Below are 17923 nucleotides of genomic sequence, written 5' to 3'. Positions count from 1 at the left end.
TATTGACTGAAGAAAGCAGTTTTTCCTCGGTCTTGTTCTTAATAGTACAAAGACCATCAAGTGACCAATAAGCGGCACGCTTTAGCAGCAATTAGAATCATAGAATTATTAAGGTTGGAAAACACCTCTAAGATCATCTGGTCCAACCATGCCCCTACCACCACTGTCACCCACTAAACCATGCCCCTAAGCACCATGTCCAACCTTTCCTTAAACACCCCCAGGGACGGTGATGGCACCACCGGCCCCTCACAGAAACTACAACGTCAAGCAAGTTACAATAAACAACTTCTTTGGCTCTTAAAAGCATTAAAGGTCCATTGGGCCAGACAGGAGGTCAATATTATGTCTGTTCATCAACTCTGAATGGAACAGTGATATTTGCATATAGAATCCTCTTCAGAGTGCCTATGCACAGACAACCGGAGTTGAGACTGCAGTGTATCAATCCTCTTTTAATTAGGCAGTAACAGTAAGAAATAAAATTGTTTTGAATGCCATTGTTTAGCCTGTGAAATGAAACAACCCATTCTAAAAATTAGATAAAAATTAGAATTCTGTTTAGGAGAGAGGTAGGAACCACGAAGATACAAGTATAAAAATAGTCTTTTTTTAATTAACAAATACAAGCACATTTCATACTTCCCCGTAAAACTTGGATTTGCCTTCTGTCACACTCCTCCATAATTTGAAAACACAGTAAATTAACTACCATAACTGGATCCTCCTTTTTAAACATTTTTAAAACTTCTTCAAAAAGCTGCTGCTGCTTCTCCCATGTGGTCCCAATACTGGGAGCTGATGAGCAAGATATTAAAATACTCAGTACAACAGAAGAGGTTCAAAGTACTATATAAATTTTTTTTTCCTACATCCTTCAATTTTGCACTAGTTTCAGTGTTTCCAGTTTCACAGTCGTTTCTGAAAATGACCCTCAAGTAAAAGTTTAATATACAGTTGTAAAAAGTTTCTTCATAGAATCATAGTAGAATTAAAGACCTTTTTGTCAGTTTCCACTTCTAGAAATAATATTAATAAATCTCAGTTTTTTTGTAGTTTAAAATATGTATTTTGAAGTCTTTTTTCTGTAGCTGTAGAATAAATGCTATTCTTCTACTAATTTTCTGTAAGACGTGGATGGATCTTCAGCATTGAGCAACACGTGGAAGACAACAGGATTTTCTGGTTCTGAGGTCTGAGTCAATTCCACATTTTACAGATTAAGTTATGCAATCGTCAAGAGAGCGTCCTTTTCCTGAGATCAGTGGGGATGAGCTGCCTGGCCCACATATTCATCTGGATCTTCTCTAATATCCACTGGAATGTAGAGAAGAATATTTTGGGTTCATGGTTAGCCTCGAAAACCTCAAAAACAAGGTCAGAATCAAATCAGGGAACCATATTAAATCAGCCAGAGCACAAAGATGACAAATTTTAGAGCTGTCAATAACAGGAAATTGTTTTCTACTTGAAGAAAATAACTATTTAATCTAGATTTTCCTTTCTAAAATAAAATGAACTATGTACAGCTAATGAAATAATGCTATCATTTAGACATAATAATCTAGCAAAAAAAAAAAAAGCTCCTGTAAAAGATTCCACTCCTTGATATATGTAAGGTTGATTGGAAAAGTTTGGTCCAATAAGGAGAGAAAGCAAACTGTAATAATAAATATCCAGGAAGCTGGAGAAAAGCAAATCCTTGAAAATATGGGATGGGAAATTGAACACAGTAGTTTTAAAACTAAAGTTAAATGGATAATTCATTAGCATTGTATGACAATTTGTATGACAATTGTATGATAATTTTAATCCAGTCACTCAGAAGTGGTGTTCACAGTCATGTTCTTGACATATGGCACACCTGATCCCAAATTATCATCACAAGAAGTTTCAGGAGAAAAGTAAATGGCATCAAGTTAGAAAAACATTTCTTTTCAAAGCTAGCAAAGGTTTCTTCAGGGTATCACAGAAGAAAGGGAGGAGTTGGCCATTCAGTTTAAAAGAAAAAGCATTAAAAAGTCGTAACTTTTTCAAAGCTGCAATGGTGATCCTTCAACTCTTAAAGCTGCCAAAGAAGAGATTAAAAACTTCAAAAAATAAATGTCTATACTCAGATGAAATTTCAAGACTCTGTAGGAATGCTACATTTAACATGTTTATTTTAGAAGATAAGGGGTTATCTGATGAATTTATCAGTCAATCAGTGTATGATCTGTTATCTCCTTTAAACAGTTTTCATCCCCACATCTTGAACACCCAGAGGAAACTTCTTTTCTTCGGGAACTAAGTTCTGAAGTAAATTGTCCTTGGCTTCCACTGAGATGTGAATTTCTGTTTCTTTTTTCAAGGAGTTTTCTTCTTTTGAAAGGGGAATTTCTTCCCCTGTTGGAGAATAATAACGAACGTTTCCATAATCCATGCTAGTTGAACCAGTCTGTTCTGGGAACTGGGAACCACAATCTGGATTACATACTTTAACAATACAAGTCACATTCACCTGTGTTCCTCCATTACCAGAGTGTTCTGTTGAAGAGCAAAAAATCAGATTAAGCATGCAAGAATGCAGCGCAGAACAGGATGGTTAAATTTTTTTATCCAGTTCTTTGATTTAAAAGTTAAATTAGATACTAGATACCTTCTTGCTTCACTTAATTTAGGTAAACTGGTGGAGTTGGTTCTGCAACCTTTTAGTTTTTTGGTGGTACCATAAAATCTAAGTGTTATGCCAGGGATAAAAAGCTGTAAAAATTCATACAGAGCTCTGGATCCCAGCCAAACCCCTATCCATTTGTTTCCATTTTGAATGCTTTGGACAATGTTCATTTCTTACTGCTCCCTTTGTCTCTTTGTCCCACTTACAGATACCATCACTCTGATTCCCTAGCCTGCAAATAACTTTTTCTCCATTGAGCATGGTCTCCACTATACCAGGCCAACAACTTAAAACAATCACTTTCTCTTTTCAAAGGTTACTAAATACTCTCTCTGCTGAAGCCAAATACTCTCTCTGCTGAAGCCATGTTCAGCATAATGTTTTATCCTGTCATATAAACTTCTAAAAAGACTCATAACTGACAATCAAATTTCAAGAGGTTCTGGAACATTCCAATATAGATTCTTTGAGAGACTCTTACCCGAACTTGCAGAGTTGTGTCTGTCTCCACTGTGAAGCTTACAACCTTCTGCAGCTGAATATTGCTGTGGAAATCTTTCTGTTTCTTTCTTTTCATTGTTCTTGTTATTTATTACACCGACTCTTGCAGACCCAGTTGGATTATTCAGGGAGCTACTACTTGACCCAGGAGTTTCCAAGAGATGCTGCTCCTCCTGTTGACAGCTGCTGGAGTTTTGCGATCCCGTATTTCTTATCTTTTTGTCACACTGTTTCTCTGAAGGGGAAAAAGGCTGAAACAGTTGCAGAAAAATGCAAAACATTGATTATCTTTTTAAAGAACACTAGCAAAGAACTGGTCAGTACTTAGGCAGCTAAAGAAACCACCGATAATCCCCATTTGTGTAGACATGACTGTAAGTAAAACTCCTACTAGCTCATTAGGCATTCAACAAAATTAGTGTCATAGATTATAAAAGGTACATCTTACACTCTAAGTTTGGGGTCCAAACCACCCCTTTCTCACTCCAGTTGCCTTTCTACTGTGCGGTTTTCTTATACATGTAATTAGATAAAATTCCATGATTCTATGTTAAAGTGGAGAAGATGGAAAGAAATGAGTGACACTCACCGCATCTGCTTCTCTAGTTGGTGGCAAGTATGCAGGGGCTGCAAATGAGGAAAGATGGTTCATTAGCATCAAAATTTGTCTCAGTTGCAAAAGCTGCTCTCTCAGCTAGTCTGAGCTGCTCTTTCAGATAGTCTGTTCCTGGAGTGAACTCCAAATGCATGTTTAGTACATGTGACTTGAAAATGTTGAAAGTCATACTGTGTTAAGTTCGTAAGCTACGTTGAATTTTGCCAGTGAGCAAAGAGAACCCTCTGCATAAATTAATATTTTTTCTAGTATAGTGTAATTGAGAAAAGGTATTGATAACAATAAACTACAGTTGTGACTGTTTAATGATAACTATAGCATTCAATAATGTACAATATTTAAGTGAAGTACAAAACACTTAACAAGCTCCATTAGGAGCATAACTGTTTCACAGTTGTCCAACTCCCCCGGCACATTGCATGTTTAGACAACTATCTAAAATCTAAGGAACAAGAGAGATTTGAATGGCATATTTGCCTCAGCGTATCCCTGTATTAAGCTGAAATTCACCTTGTCATTTAATAAAGACATTTTTACTCTAAATACACATGGAATTCCTGGTGTATTTTTTAATTCTGATTTTCTGTGCCTGCAAAGCTTATGTGATCAAGCTGCTTTGCATGAGGTTTCTGGTAGTCTCTCTCCTTTTGACTTTTGAATCCTTTGGCCAAATTTTACCCCCCAATGTAACAGAGGAATGGTGTCAAAAGTTCCTCAGAGTTTCATGATGCTATAAGGCTGCCAGCTAGTGAGGCAGGAATCTGTAAAGCGTTGCCTTCTCCCCTTGAAAAAAAATAAATGCACTCATATATTATTAGATGTCAATGAATCTACATGTTGGTGATCCTTCATCCATAACCAGCAACAAGAAAAGCTTCAAAGACAACTAGCACCTTCTAAGACATCGGTCAGCTACTAGGCTCAAATTAGTAGAAAATGAGGTGACAATACTTACAAGAACTGTTTGGTTTTCCTTCATGAATCTTACCTTTTTTTTTTGAGATTAAGCAATATCCCAAAACAGTGATTAACAGGACCAATAACAACAGCCCTGTTACTGATCCTGAAAATAAAAGAATAATAACAATTAAAAAAAACAGAAAACAACAACAGCAAAAACCAGGTAAGTAATTTAGCAGGTCAGTCTGTCAAGGGACAAAATTAGAAGCAAGCAGTTTTGTAGTTTCTTTCCATGGTTATCACAACTAAATTTATAAGTACCAGGTATGTCTGAGATTCACATGTGAGGCCTCCATTGTCGAATACCTAAGTCTCATTTTCAGACTCCACCAAAATGAAATTGAATTTTCATGTTCCAAAAAGTGAGGACAGACTTTTGGCCTCAGTCACAAAAGGTATCTCACCAGCCTAAGAGCAGTTCATTAAATACAAGGCCAGGCAGTCCTGAATACTCCTAAATATACATGCCTTCTGGATAGACTATGAACAGGAGAGAATATGTCCACACTTGTGAATGCTATAAGGATTCACTGTCTTGGGAAAGGCTGCCAGAAGTCTCCAAAGACCTCTTTCCAGGAGGTTTATGAAGTGAAGCTTGCCTCAGCCCAGAATCTAAGACAACATGGAATGCAGTGGGCAGGGGAGATGTATAGGTAAATATTATGCAACACAGGACAAGCAGTGTTATTGAATTAACTCAGCTGTTCTGAGGTTCTGCCTAAGTACAGGTAATTGGTTTTGGAAACAAGCTGTCAACCAAAGATAATCTTGCTTCCTAGCCAGACAGAAGTGACATTAAATGAGTTAATAGCTCACCGATGATGTAAGACACGTCGGGTACAGAGTTTAGTATGACAGGTCGAGTTACTAGGTCAGGTTTGTTGGAAGTTGAACTTTGGATTGGGAGCACGTTTACAACAGTGTGAGGTAGAACTGTGGCAGCTGCTCTTCCTGAGTCATGGCAAACAGTGTCATTCATGCTGTTTCCTGGAACAGCCACTGATTTACAACTGCAAGAAACAAAAAGAGAAGTTAGAAAAGAAAGCAACCCTGTATACAGATAGAGACTATTTGACAGAAACTCTGGCTTACACTGTGTGTGGTATACAGTTGGTATCATAAGATTCCTCGTCTGAAAAAGTGCCAGGAGGACAAGGTTTACATTCTGTATCTGTGCTATCTGTTCCTTTAAAGAAATAGAACTCCAGTTAGTCATATAGTGAGAAACAAGAATGAATAACCAAATTGTGGTACAGATCCTGAAAGTGATACAGGGGCAGTATACAAACTACAGTCTGACTGTTGCGGGAGAGATTAATTTGAAACACTCCACCCACACACAAATCAGAAGATTAATTACCCGTTACTTTGGTACCCTTGATAGTCAAGATTAAAACCTACCAAAACGTTAAAATGTGGCACTACAGACAAAAGTGGAGCTTTTTTCCCTAGTCCCTAAGAGGCTGATCACCTATTGAATTCTGTTGGAGCTCTGTATTTTTTCAAGTGATTCTTAATAATATTCAGTGTTCCAGCTCATTGGATGTAATTTATCATGTGAATTTTATCTAATAGAGATTCATTCTGCTGGGCAGCATAGAATCTTCATTACTTAATGTAAGCAAAATTCAACCGGATGCCCTGCTTCAAGGATTTAAACAGGAAATATGTGGTCCTGAATCTGACACGTATGGAAGAAATCACACAGCAGAGCTAAACAAAAGCAGATTAAGTTGGATTGGGGAGTTTTACGGTATATGGCAATAAAAGATTGCAGCATTCTCTTTCTTTGGATGTGTCTCTTGAGAATACTGTTGCTCTCATTACTGTCTATGTGCTACGATTATTCTCGTACTAAGAAGAATGCAAAACTGTAGGGAATTAAAAGACGATATGTAATGTATTTTACCAAATGTAATTTACCAAGTTGGAAGCAGATTCAAAAATATTAATGGACTATTTAGGCAATAAATAACCAACTCCATACAGTAGATCTGAGTTGAGATACAGTGTCGATTCTGAGAGTTGAGAATTAAATTACCTCTTTTGAAAACTCGGTAACCTTTTCCACATTTTTTATGCACTCTACATATCTGGCAGTTCTGGTATATTTTTGAAATACAGTACTCATTGCGTGGGCAAATACAGATTCTGTCCTGTGAATTAGTGCACGTTTGATTCTGTACAAATCCTGTTTTTAAAACAAGAATAAAGCAAGATTACATTAGAAACACTTAAAATCTTGGTCTGCAATATATCAAGTGAATATGAGGTGATGTTTGCATACCACAGACTAAAGACAATTTTGCAGTTTCAGACTAGTATAACTTCATAAAGCAAATACATTATGTGCCTCGACATCTACATTTTCTTAAGAGTCTGTCCGTATAGGAGATTTGAAATTTGCATTTGTGGAATTCACACTTGAAACTCTACCTGCAGCTGCAGGTACAGTATATAGTATCATAACCATAAATATGCACATTTGTGTTACCTGTGCTCATCTCTACTTCTGACATTTGTATATATTTTATTAATGTAGCACCTTACCTTCCAAGAACATAAGACTGGTGTCTCATTTTTAGGGCTTATAAAGAAAGAGGGAAGGGGTCCTTACAAGTCTGTTCCCTGTTTGTGTTTTTTTCCAAAATTTTACAAGTAGCAAAAGCATAAGAATGGAATTATATAAGTCACAGACAAACATTATTTAAGAGTTTTCCTAGGAGAAAAGTCAAATTTAAACCAAGCCATCTCTTTGAGCAGGCTGTCAAAGACAAATGTCTTTTTCATATGAATTATGAAAAGCTTACCTTTCCTGCAGGGTGGTGAGCAAGCAAAGCACTGAGGAGACCGATTCCAGATGGCTGTATATGTGTTAGGTCTACAAGGACTGCACTTTGTGTCCACACTGTGACTGCAGCTCTCTGTCTTATACTGACCTATAAAAACCAAACAAATGGTGAAAGCATTTCATTGGAAAAGATCACTAGGAGTTGATTAAGGTATGTTTCATTCTTAGCTACGGAAACCTTTTCCCTTCATCACCACTATGAGGGTGGTAACGCATACCAAGAAAGTACTGCTTTAAAGGGGGACTGCATGTATACACAGGGAAACTCTGACTTCTTTTATGTTATTCATGCCTGATCACTTTTCCTAAGTTCATTTCAGTGAATTCCAGCCATCTTCAAAACAAGACGGCCTCAGTCCTGAACAAAACACTTCAGCATGTACTTAGATGCAGTTAACACAGTACATAAAACTAAGATTTTTATCCTCACATAAGCTATGTTTTGTGGTGAAACACACAGGATCGCGTTTCATGCTGAAAGTCAGGCACCTGCTAAAATGACATACTTCCATTCAGGTAGCTGTAAAGAAGTTGTGGGGAGCTGGGGGTCAGCCTCTTCTGGCAGATAACCAGCGATAGGATTAGAGGGAATGGCCTCAAGTTGCACCAGGGGAGGTTTAGGTTGGAAATGAGGAGACATTTCTTCACAGAAAGAGCAGTCAGGCATTGGAATGGGTTTCCCAGGGAGGTGGTGCCAACACCATCCCTGGAGGTGATTAAGGAGAGGTTGGACGTGGTGCTTGGGGACATGGTTTAGTGGGTGACATTGGTGGTAGGGGGATGGTTGGACCAGATGATCTTGGAGGTCTTTTCCAACCTTGATGATTCTATGATTTGGGTGTTGCCTTTACTGTTGTTAACAGCAACAAATGAAGAAGGCAAAATAAAGTGTCACAGCAAGCAGAGCTGAATGAGAACTTTACCACTAGTCAATGCTGAGAGGACATGAGCTGTAGCTCTTTAGAAATGCTCACTCTTCTTCCTTCACATTTTCAGTCAGTCCTAATATCATCAGCCAGTCTTAACACATCAAAGCAATGAGTTTCTGAAGCTACTGGCACTCCAAACAGTATCAAAAGCTGGTAAAGGTAGTTTCTCCAGGAACACAGTGAGGTGAACAGTCAGATTTTAGTGCTTTTTCCAGTAACTACCTGCTACTCCTCTTTCCACCAATGCTTCTCACCAAAAACAGAATTTAGTGCAGTGGTGGCAATGAGTAAACATGAGCTCCAACATATCCTTTCTGGAGAAAGAAAAACACCTCAGTTGCCATTTCCTCCTTTCGTGAAAGGAGGAAGAAGATAAAAGTCAATGTCTCATATCCTGTGCAGAAATATCCTGGAAGATATGGTTGGAAGGGGACATCATTATGAAAAATCTCTGGAACTGCTTGGAGAATGTTTTCCAAAAGAAGGGGCCTGGAGGCGAGCCATGGAAATTATTTCCCAAGACTGTTTTGCGTGTACTTACTTGAAGTTCCACCTCCCACATCCTACTAATGATTTAAACTCCAATCTTTGACAAATTATGGTAAAAAATATTTTTAATTATGAATTATCATCTTTCCTCTACTATGTTTTTAACAAATGAAGCTTGACAGATCTATCTAGACATTTTCAGCTAATTCAAACAACCGTGTCTAGTTCAGCACATGCTAATTTCCTGCTTAAACTTCCGGATCTCTCTGACAGGAACTCAGCATTTATGGAGACAAATTCTGTTTGCTCAGCATGTTGCGAGACAAAGATACATTTTTTTTCTGTGTCTAATGTAATTCTATAATGCCAACTTGTTGCAAAAACTCCACTATTAAAAAATACAAATGGCATTATGATACCCTAAAAAAACTTAAAAAACACTCTCCACACCCTCTTTTCTGCCATCAACTTTTGCTAACAAAAGGCCACTAATAATTATCACTGGAGTGACATAATCTCAAAGCAGACAGTTTCTGTGGTCTTGGACCTGGTCTCTGATAGTGGTCTGCAGTGTCTGATTTACAGTAAGAGATAACAATACGCCCTTAATGAGCAATTAGAGATTAACCTGCCCAGCGGCAAGCCCCTTATGTAAGTCATACGTCAAAGTACAGAAATTAAGCCATACCTCATCCCGTTTTACAATATATCTGTTGTTAGTGGGCTTGGGTCCGCAATGTTGTTCAATATTTGTAATTTCATTAGTTAGCTGTTGCTCTTCTTTCTTTTTTAAACACAAATGTTCATTTAAAAATGCTTGAATTAAAACACCATGCCAAGCTGTGCTTACAGCTCAGCAGCCTACATGGTCCTCCTGATAAGCCCCAGCCAAGTTAAACTTGTAACACAACTCCAATTCTGATGAACAATATGTCTCTTCTGCAGATATTTTTACAGTCAGAGTACTTTATTGTCTTCCAACTAAGAGTCCATTGTAACAGCAAAAATCTTATGCTCTTCAGATGTGTCAATAATCAACACATACTATACTCATCTGAAAATTGTCTGAATTTGGCTGTGTAAAGTAATAGTTTAAATTATAAACTACCTGGAGGGCACTGGCTGCAACACTTGTTAAGTCTTTCTTCATAGAATTCAGTGCTGGGGTCTCTGCATTGTGCAAACTGTGGCGTATAAGGCAATGAATAATCCTAGGAGAAATTGAAGGAAAACCATGAGTCACAAATCCATCCTGACCCTATAGCAGAGAGTCAAAAGAGACAAAGACTTAATGATCAGTGCAGTTATTACCCCTTCCTTTCCAAGATGCTGATGTAGGCCTGATGAATCAGAAAGCAGCAGAGGCCAGAAAACTGAAGAACACACAGGTTGTGACCTACCTGAGACCATTTAGTGTTTCATCTGTTTTTCAAAGATCTGTTTTCAATCTGTCACAATGAACAAAGTAATTTCTCCAGGTTTTGTGTTCAAAGCAATGCAATGGAACCATGGGGTTAGCAGCACACCTGGTTACTACTGAATCCCCTAAAACAGAGGACTACGTACCTGTTCTTTGTCGGCATGACTTAAGCAACCTCTGAGAAAACATAAATGCTTATATTTGGCTTTGCAGGGAGAACCACTGTCTGCGAAATGGCTATGTGAAAAATCATACTTTCTTACTTAGCAGGTCAATTCCCCATACACATTTAGAGCCAACTACAAGATTGACTTTACCTCTTGTTATTTTCCCCAGGCCTCCCAAGCTGGTGGAGAAGGGAGCTGTGGGTCTAGCACTACTGCAATGCTTGAAGGAATCTTTCTGTTTTCATCAGTGGGTGTAAAGGACACATGATGCTAAACTGAATCTTCTACTGTGCTCAGTGTTGATTATGCCCTCGCTTACACCCATGCAATATCCAGGCAAAATAATCCGTCCCTTCAGTGAAAGAACCTCTACCCCTTAAAGCTGTTTGACCAAAGGAAAGAGGAAAAATAAAACAAAAAATAAAAATAAAGCTTTTATAATTCCAAACACTTTGTGATTCCCTTTTTAAACAAGAACGGGCCTTGATGTTTTGAAAACAATGTCTCTGAAAAAAAGCACATCTTCCTCTGAAAAGAAGCAACTGGCTACAAGTCTTTAAAAAAGAGTAATAAAAAACCTCTCTCATGGCAGTTCAGACACATACGAACAGTCATAAAATACACTGTACCTAATTTTCAGCTCATATAGATCTGTATCAATGACTTCAACGAACAAGTGTCAAAATATTTGAGGAAGTGCCATCTCTTTTCAAAAGGAAATACACACTCACTGAATAAAAGAAAAAATCTAACGTTAATATAAGCATAGGAGTTTCCTGCCAGATCAGAAAGAAGGTGATCAAAGAGTCTGTGACACTGCTCAATTGTCTGTAGTCTGAGGAGATTGTTCCATGTATAATCTACACACATTTAGAGAAGTACTTAAAAAAAATATTAAAAAGAGAAATCAAAACAGGAACCAGCCGTTTAGAGGCCAGTAATGAAAATATCCTTCCTCCTTACTGAAAAAACATGTTGATTACCTATTATATCTTCACATTACTGACAAAGTGGACTAACAATTCCCAGTCTCAACAACTGCTTAAAGGGAACCCACATTTTCTTATGCAGTTTGTGGAAATGTTTTGCCTCTTATCTGTATATCAGAAACAGGGCTTCACACATCTATTCAATAGTCACTGACAGAAAGAGCCTTTCCTGGGAATGTGAAGGCAGAGATAGGCCTTCTTAAGTTTGAACACCCATTCCAGGAAAAAGGAAACCAAACTATTGAAGTAGAAATTTCACCACTCCTATTTAAACCACTGTGAACACTGGTAGCACTGACCAGAAACCAGGACAATTCTGCTCTCTTCTGATCAGTCAGTTGAGTTGAAGACTCAAAACCAGAAAGACTGGGGACAGGTTTCACCAGTACTTGCCCCATTTGCTCACAGATTAACGAGAAACTGACCAGTTGCAAAGTGAAGAAGAAACTAGAAAAGACCCTTTCAGCAGGCTAGAAACCATGATGGGGTGAGGAAGAATGACACCAAATTTTTTTTTTTAATCTCCTTAAACAGCAGAGCAGCTGAAGTTAGAAACAGCTGCTGAGTGCAAGCTGCATACTTCAAATACTGTTGTTTGCCTTTTGATGAGAAGAAAGACTGTTTTGCAGGAACCAGGCTGCAGCCACATACATCTCCAAAAAAATACATTGGCCTCCAGTTTTGCTTTTCAGTTAAGAAAGGTTATTTGAAGGGGGTTTGCACAAAGATTGAAGACTTTGAAGCAGAAACAGGAGGTTGGCTTCAACATCATCAGTTTCATCATGATCAATGAGATTAACAATCATAAGAGTTAAAAGAAAAATGAGTCTTTTCAATACCTTCTAGGTTCAGTGATAACTGTTAATGCTGAACTTGGTAACAGGCAACAAGTAATAGAGCAACCACACTATTTGCAAGTGTAAACTTACACTAAACTCTAACAAAGGAGAGGAAAACAGTTCTGCTCTCATCAATACTATTTTAAATTTTAGATCTTTTCTTGTTTATTAAGAGACGAAAGATCAAAATATTTATTAAGAGAAGTCAAAGTGCTGTAGTTGCATTTTTGCCATCACTATGATCAACTTCATCAATACAAGCACTTGAGAGTCATTTTAAATCGTAAAACTCCAGTGAAAACACACAGACAGGAAAAAAAAAAGAAAAAAAAAAGGAAAGAAATACAACAAACCACATCACAAATTATCCTGCTTCTGAGGCTTCCTGGCAAAAAAAAAAGTGTTCTTATCTCATCCTCTGCATTGTCTGTTGTAAATACTGCCTTGTGAGTTAATGACACAGGAAAACCTATTGGTTGATGGGTTTACATCTGTTTCTCTTAAGTTGTGTTTGAAAGGATATTTCTGACCGATAAAATCTCCCTGAAAGTTTATCTGATGAGCTGTGGCTCTCAGCGACATACAATTGACAATTTCTTGCCAAGTAGCCTTAAAGAACATTATGGAAAACCAAAAGAGACTCACCTAAATCAAATTTATATACACGTATGAGCTCAACCTGGCTTGCACTGGAGCAAATCCAGTAACTTTAGTAGTTAATTCCCATGTAAGATAGTTTAACCAAAGCTGTCAAAGCCAGTAAGCAAGTCCCCTACTCTGTCAGAGCAAGTGTAGGCCTCTTTCTGTAAATTTCTCCTAGCTTTCTTGGCTACAAGAAGACCCCACCTTTTCTAGGCATCTCACCAGTTTCAGGGTTTGAGTTGGGCTGTGCAATATTTGCTGCTCAAAACGAAATTCTCTGGCATCTGTATCCATTAGCTACTTCAGTCTGAAAGACCGATGAATAAGGGGGCCTGATTCTATCCCACAGTCTCTACATTTTATTACTGCTTGTATCTCTTATACCCATATTTTGTCTTCCGCTTTAACTGTATTCTGTTCTGCAAGGAGATAAGCATGAAGGAAGTTTAGCTGGTGCTGCATCTTTCGCATCATACCCCTAGCATTTCTCAGAACTGGCAGCAGTGTCTAATAGCAACAGACTTAAGATATTTATACAGACAAAATGAAGAATTTGGAAGGGGTTCATTAAATGATTAAAATCATTTAATTTGACAGGTGCAAGTAGAAGGCAAAATGCTTCATCTATCCAGCAGCAGAGGTACAGACATTATTAAACATGTCTAGTCTGTTTCTATGCAAATCAATCAAATGAGGCAACATATCTTAGCACTTCATTCTTGTGCTAGGATATCAGCATAAGAAGGATGAGTAATCCCCAATCACCCAAAGTAGAAATGAGTAAACTCTGTGCTTGCCCTTAACTACACTACTCAGGAGATTTTTGCAATCTCTGCTTTAAGCAATAAGTTACCAACAGAAGTTACGTACAAAAAGTCAATTACTCAAGATCCTCTCTCCAGGGTCCCTGCATTTTTTGTCTCATTTTCCCATCTGTGCTACTGACATCCAGTAGATAGGTGACCTAATTTGTCACTGGAGAGGAGTGGGTTAAAAGCAGCCTCCCCACCAACTGAGAGGCTAGTATAGACTCTTCTCAATATGTATGCACAATTGTTTCCAAGATTCCCTATTTCCTATCCACCAGGAGATAAAACTAGCAGAGTACATAACTGTCGCGTGGCTTTCAGGCCTGCAGCTGTGTCTGTGCTGCGTGGAGCTGCTCGAGCGAAGGGAAAGGGCCTGAGGCCTGCACCCTCCCACACAGGCACTTGGAGGCCTACCACAACCGAGACCCTAGTATCGGTCCTGGAGCTGGGCCTGAATCATGGAGGCCAAACCAAGATTTGGATTCAGACTTCTTCAGAATTAAAAGGGATCAGAACCTGGCTCTACCTATTGGTGAGGAAGGCCGAGATCAGAAATCCAAGTGTCAACTTCTTCCAGCACGTGACAATGTAATGCATTCCCTATATGCTTAACACTAATTAGAATAAAAATAATTTCCTTTACTTCCTGCCTTATAGTTTGTCCCTGAATTCTTGGACTTCATCTATAACTAACTTAAGTAACTTCAATACTAGAAATAAAACAAGCTAATTACGTGTGTGCGTGTATATATATATATATATTCATCCATTCATATACTTTTCAGTTTCACTCAAAAAAGTCATTTAAAACAAAGAGATTTAACCCCATATTTTAATCCTGTCACATTTCTACACTTTTATTGGTCTCCTTTTCATACAGTTGCCTTCACACTGAAGCTGTCAAACAAAGGAGTCTGAACAGGAACTATATTTGGCGTATAACAGTCTTTACGCAAATGAAACCACAATGAAGTCACCAAAGACTCTGACATAAAAATCTGTTGTTATGGAAAGGTCTCAGGGTACAGAGATACCATTTGCTGAGCCACCAAATCTCTGAAGACAGGAAAAAACAAAATTATATTTAAAATATTTGAACTGGTCATTTAGAGAAAGAATTCAGTTGAAGATTAGAGTTGTCTTAGATAACAGCAATTCTCACCAAAATCAGTGGGAGTTGTATCAGGGTAGCAGGCTATACCAACAATACTCAAAGCATAACCTAATCTTAGAGCGCTATTTGAAAGAAGTTTTAAGATTAAGGTCCATTAAATGAATTGCTCTCCCATATTATATCCAGCTTTATTTGTGTAAACCAGGAGTCCTTGCATAGCCACAAACAGATTGACAACTGCACTTTCCCCACCTTCTGAGAAAATAGTATCTTTTTGCTTAGTGGTACGGATTTTCTACTTCACTGCCACTCACCACCATAATATGAGAACGTTTTTCCAGAACAAGGTGGCAGTAGGCGGTATGGAATAAGGAAGCAACACAGAGAAATTACAGATGCAAAGCAGTTTGCAGGAAGACACGGTATCTCATATATTATATCCACATATCAATATCCATATATTTCCAGAATACCAGCTCTTATGTTTCAAAACTTCCAGCTTATGCATCCAAAAGCTGTTCTGTTTTCCCAAATGTTGCCCTAATAAAAGATATCAGCCACTAAATCAAGATCTGATACTTAAAGGTACTTTCAAAGCTGATGAGCCTTAAAATCTGTACTTTGCCTGCAGAAGGCAAAGTTACACGGGCAAACAAGGGGGAAAGCAGGTGGAATAACAGATTGCAGGCCTGAGAATTTTCTTGTAACGGTGTTGCTTGTATCACAGGTGCCTTTTGCATTGGTCTGTTAAGACTTGCAGTTACCATGAACTCTGATGCACAACCACAAATGAGGGTATGTACAACAGAAAGGTGCAGGTCACCCACGGCCTTCCTAGCTCTGACCATAAAAAAGAAGGGCATCTGAGCAGTCTGCCTTGAGCCCTTTATTTCAGGGTTTTTCCATAAGATCCTCTGTTATGTTTATCCTTTCGCAGCTCGGTGCACCTTCCACACACCAGCAGCATTCCTTTAAAACCAGCCAGCAGCAGCCAGAGGATGGCTTCCTCTGCACACATCAGCAACTCCACTGCAGAGCACACTGCACTGCTCTGCAAAGGACAGTCATTTAGGGCTGAGGCTATTGAGAAAGTTTCTCAATCAAAAAAAAAGGTCTGATGACTGAGATCTTCAAAATGGCAAAAAATATGTTCAGTTCCTGTGAGTAACACGGGGAATTAGGCTAGAATCTTTCAGACTAGTTAGGCTGAGGAATACTAGAAAGTGTGTGTCACTCGAGAGCTATTGCTTTACCAGTTTCTCTCCCTCAAAGCTACACTAAGTTTTCTTTAACTGAGCACTTTTAAAAATTGATGTAACAGGCTTTTTTGTTGTTGTGTGGCAGATGATGTGTCTGAAGCTACTGGGTTTGGTTTCCTAATTTATATATGGACTTCGGTTTGTCAGGATCCCAAGGACAATGCAAAAAGTGATGCTGAAACTTTCCTCCATGGTTTTTACCATTATAAGATAATGTTTAGGGTGACAGAAAAGTTAATCCCTTTTTAATACAAACCCTTTGTTGAGGCTGACAGCAAGAAGCATGACAAAACTTCATGTTTACATTTTGCTGATGCTATCTGCCACATTTCTGAGGCTCTCCCTTCTTTATCTGCTCTAACCCATCCAGTCCAAGGTGTTTCATGTGAATCATGTTCAAAATACTACCACCTTACAAACAGGGGCTGAATTTAAAACGAAATGCAGCTGAAAAAAAATGATATATTATCAAACCCAATATAGCACCCAGTCCTCCATAAAAGGCAGCTCTGTGATTCCAGGTTCAATATACATTCTGACACCCGAACCTAGTTTCACTGAACCTTTGTCTTATGAAGGCTCAATTAATATGACTAAATAAACGTGTAAATAACACACACATCCCATGCAAAAGCAATGAAATGGACATCTCAGAGCTATTTCCACATTTACCTTCACAGTCCAATAAATCTTAAAATCAGGTAGAAAAATGCTATCCATTATACCAGCACAGCATACACCCGAGGTCAAATAGATCCCATGAAACTTTTTGCTTTAAACAGTAAAAAGGATACTTTGAAGAACACAATTCAGTAATTCAGCAAGATATAGAAGAGAACGGTCACAGCTGCATCACATCGGGTCTTAGATGTAAATTAAAGGGCTTTTCTATGTAAATAAGGAATGTTTTTAAGGGATGCAGTAGAGCACAACAAGCTCTTCCTGTTTAAATAACGTGTTAAATACGGACAGATATACACTCCGCACTTGCCAGGACCCTCGCAATCTTTGCATATATTCAAACAAGCCTGAGAAATCAACACATTTCCAATGAAAATCCAGGAAAAAACCGTTAGTCATCCCTTTGGAAAGCCAGGAAATAACACCGACCTGGCCAAAGCGAGCAGGACGAGCTGGGAAAGAAGTCTAAGAGCCTTGAGGCTCCCGAAGAATTGAGCAGCAGAGGGAGGCAGCTTACTCACGGCGTTGAGCTTGACAGCGAAAAGATGCCCGCTGGCGCCTTGCCCTGGGGGAGCGCGCCCGCTTTGCAACCCCTCCACGCCCGCAGGCGGGCAGCCGCCTGCCCCCAGCCCGGCCCCCGCGGGCCCCCCGCAGCCCCCCGCAGCCCCCCGCACTCACCCGGCCGCCCGCGGCTCGCAGGAGGGCGGCGAGCAGCAGCCAGCGCGGCCCCATCGCGCCGACGGAGGCCGGCGGCGGGGCGGAGCTGGAGGCTCCCGGGGCCGCGCTCGGTGCCTGCGGGAGGCAGCGCCGGGCACCCGCCCCCGGGCAGCGCGGCTCTGCCCCGGGCTGAGCATCGCGGGGTCTGCAGGGGTAGAGAGCCGCGGTCTCCGCCCTCACACCGGGAAGCCGTAGCCTAGGGGAGGTCCCCAGCACGCGCTCTGGGCTTATTTGCGCTCTTATTTACGCTTATTTATTTATTAGCCCCCAAAATACGAACTTAC

General features: G+C 39.3%; 1 protein-coding gene across 3 annotated transcripts; it reads right to left on the bottom strand.

Annotated features, from left to right (window-relative positions):
* Positions 1-588: 588 nt before the first annotated feature.
* Positions 589-17862, bottom strand: LOC310883127 (tumor necrosis factor receptor superfamily member 1B-like). Of its 3 annotated transcripts, none has more exons than XM_083803000.1 (10): positions 17601-17862; positions 10111-10213; positions 7544-7672; positions 6775-6924; positions 5826-5919; positions 5550-5743; positions 4762-4836; positions 3747-3784; positions 3138-3408; positions 589-2526 (listed from the first exon to the last, which is right to left on the bottom strand). In XM_083803000.1, the coding sequence occupies exons 1-10, from the start codon at positions 17652-17654 to the stop codon at positions 2228-2230; spliced, it is 1407 nt and encodes a 468-aa protein (XP_083659126.1). In that variant the 5' UTR covers positions 17655-17862; the 3' UTR covers positions 589-2227. The 3 variants fall into 3 exon arrangements, with proteins under 3 accessions (XP_083659126.1, XP_083659128.1, XP_083659127.1); XM_083803002.1 differs by having other exon boundaries at positions 589-1317; XM_083803001.1 differs by lacking the exon at positions 17601-17862 and adding an exon at positions 16914-17333.
* Positions 17863-17923: the final 61 nt, after the last annotated feature.

Source organism: Anser anser (genome assembly GCF_964211835.1).
Source record: "Anser anser genome assembly, chromosome: 17".
Lineage (NCBI taxonomy): Eukaryota > Metazoa > Chordata > Aves > Anseriformes > Anatidae > Anser > Anser anser.
Note: the sequence above shows the minus strand (reverse complement) of the source record. Positions and strands in the feature narration are given on the sequence as shown.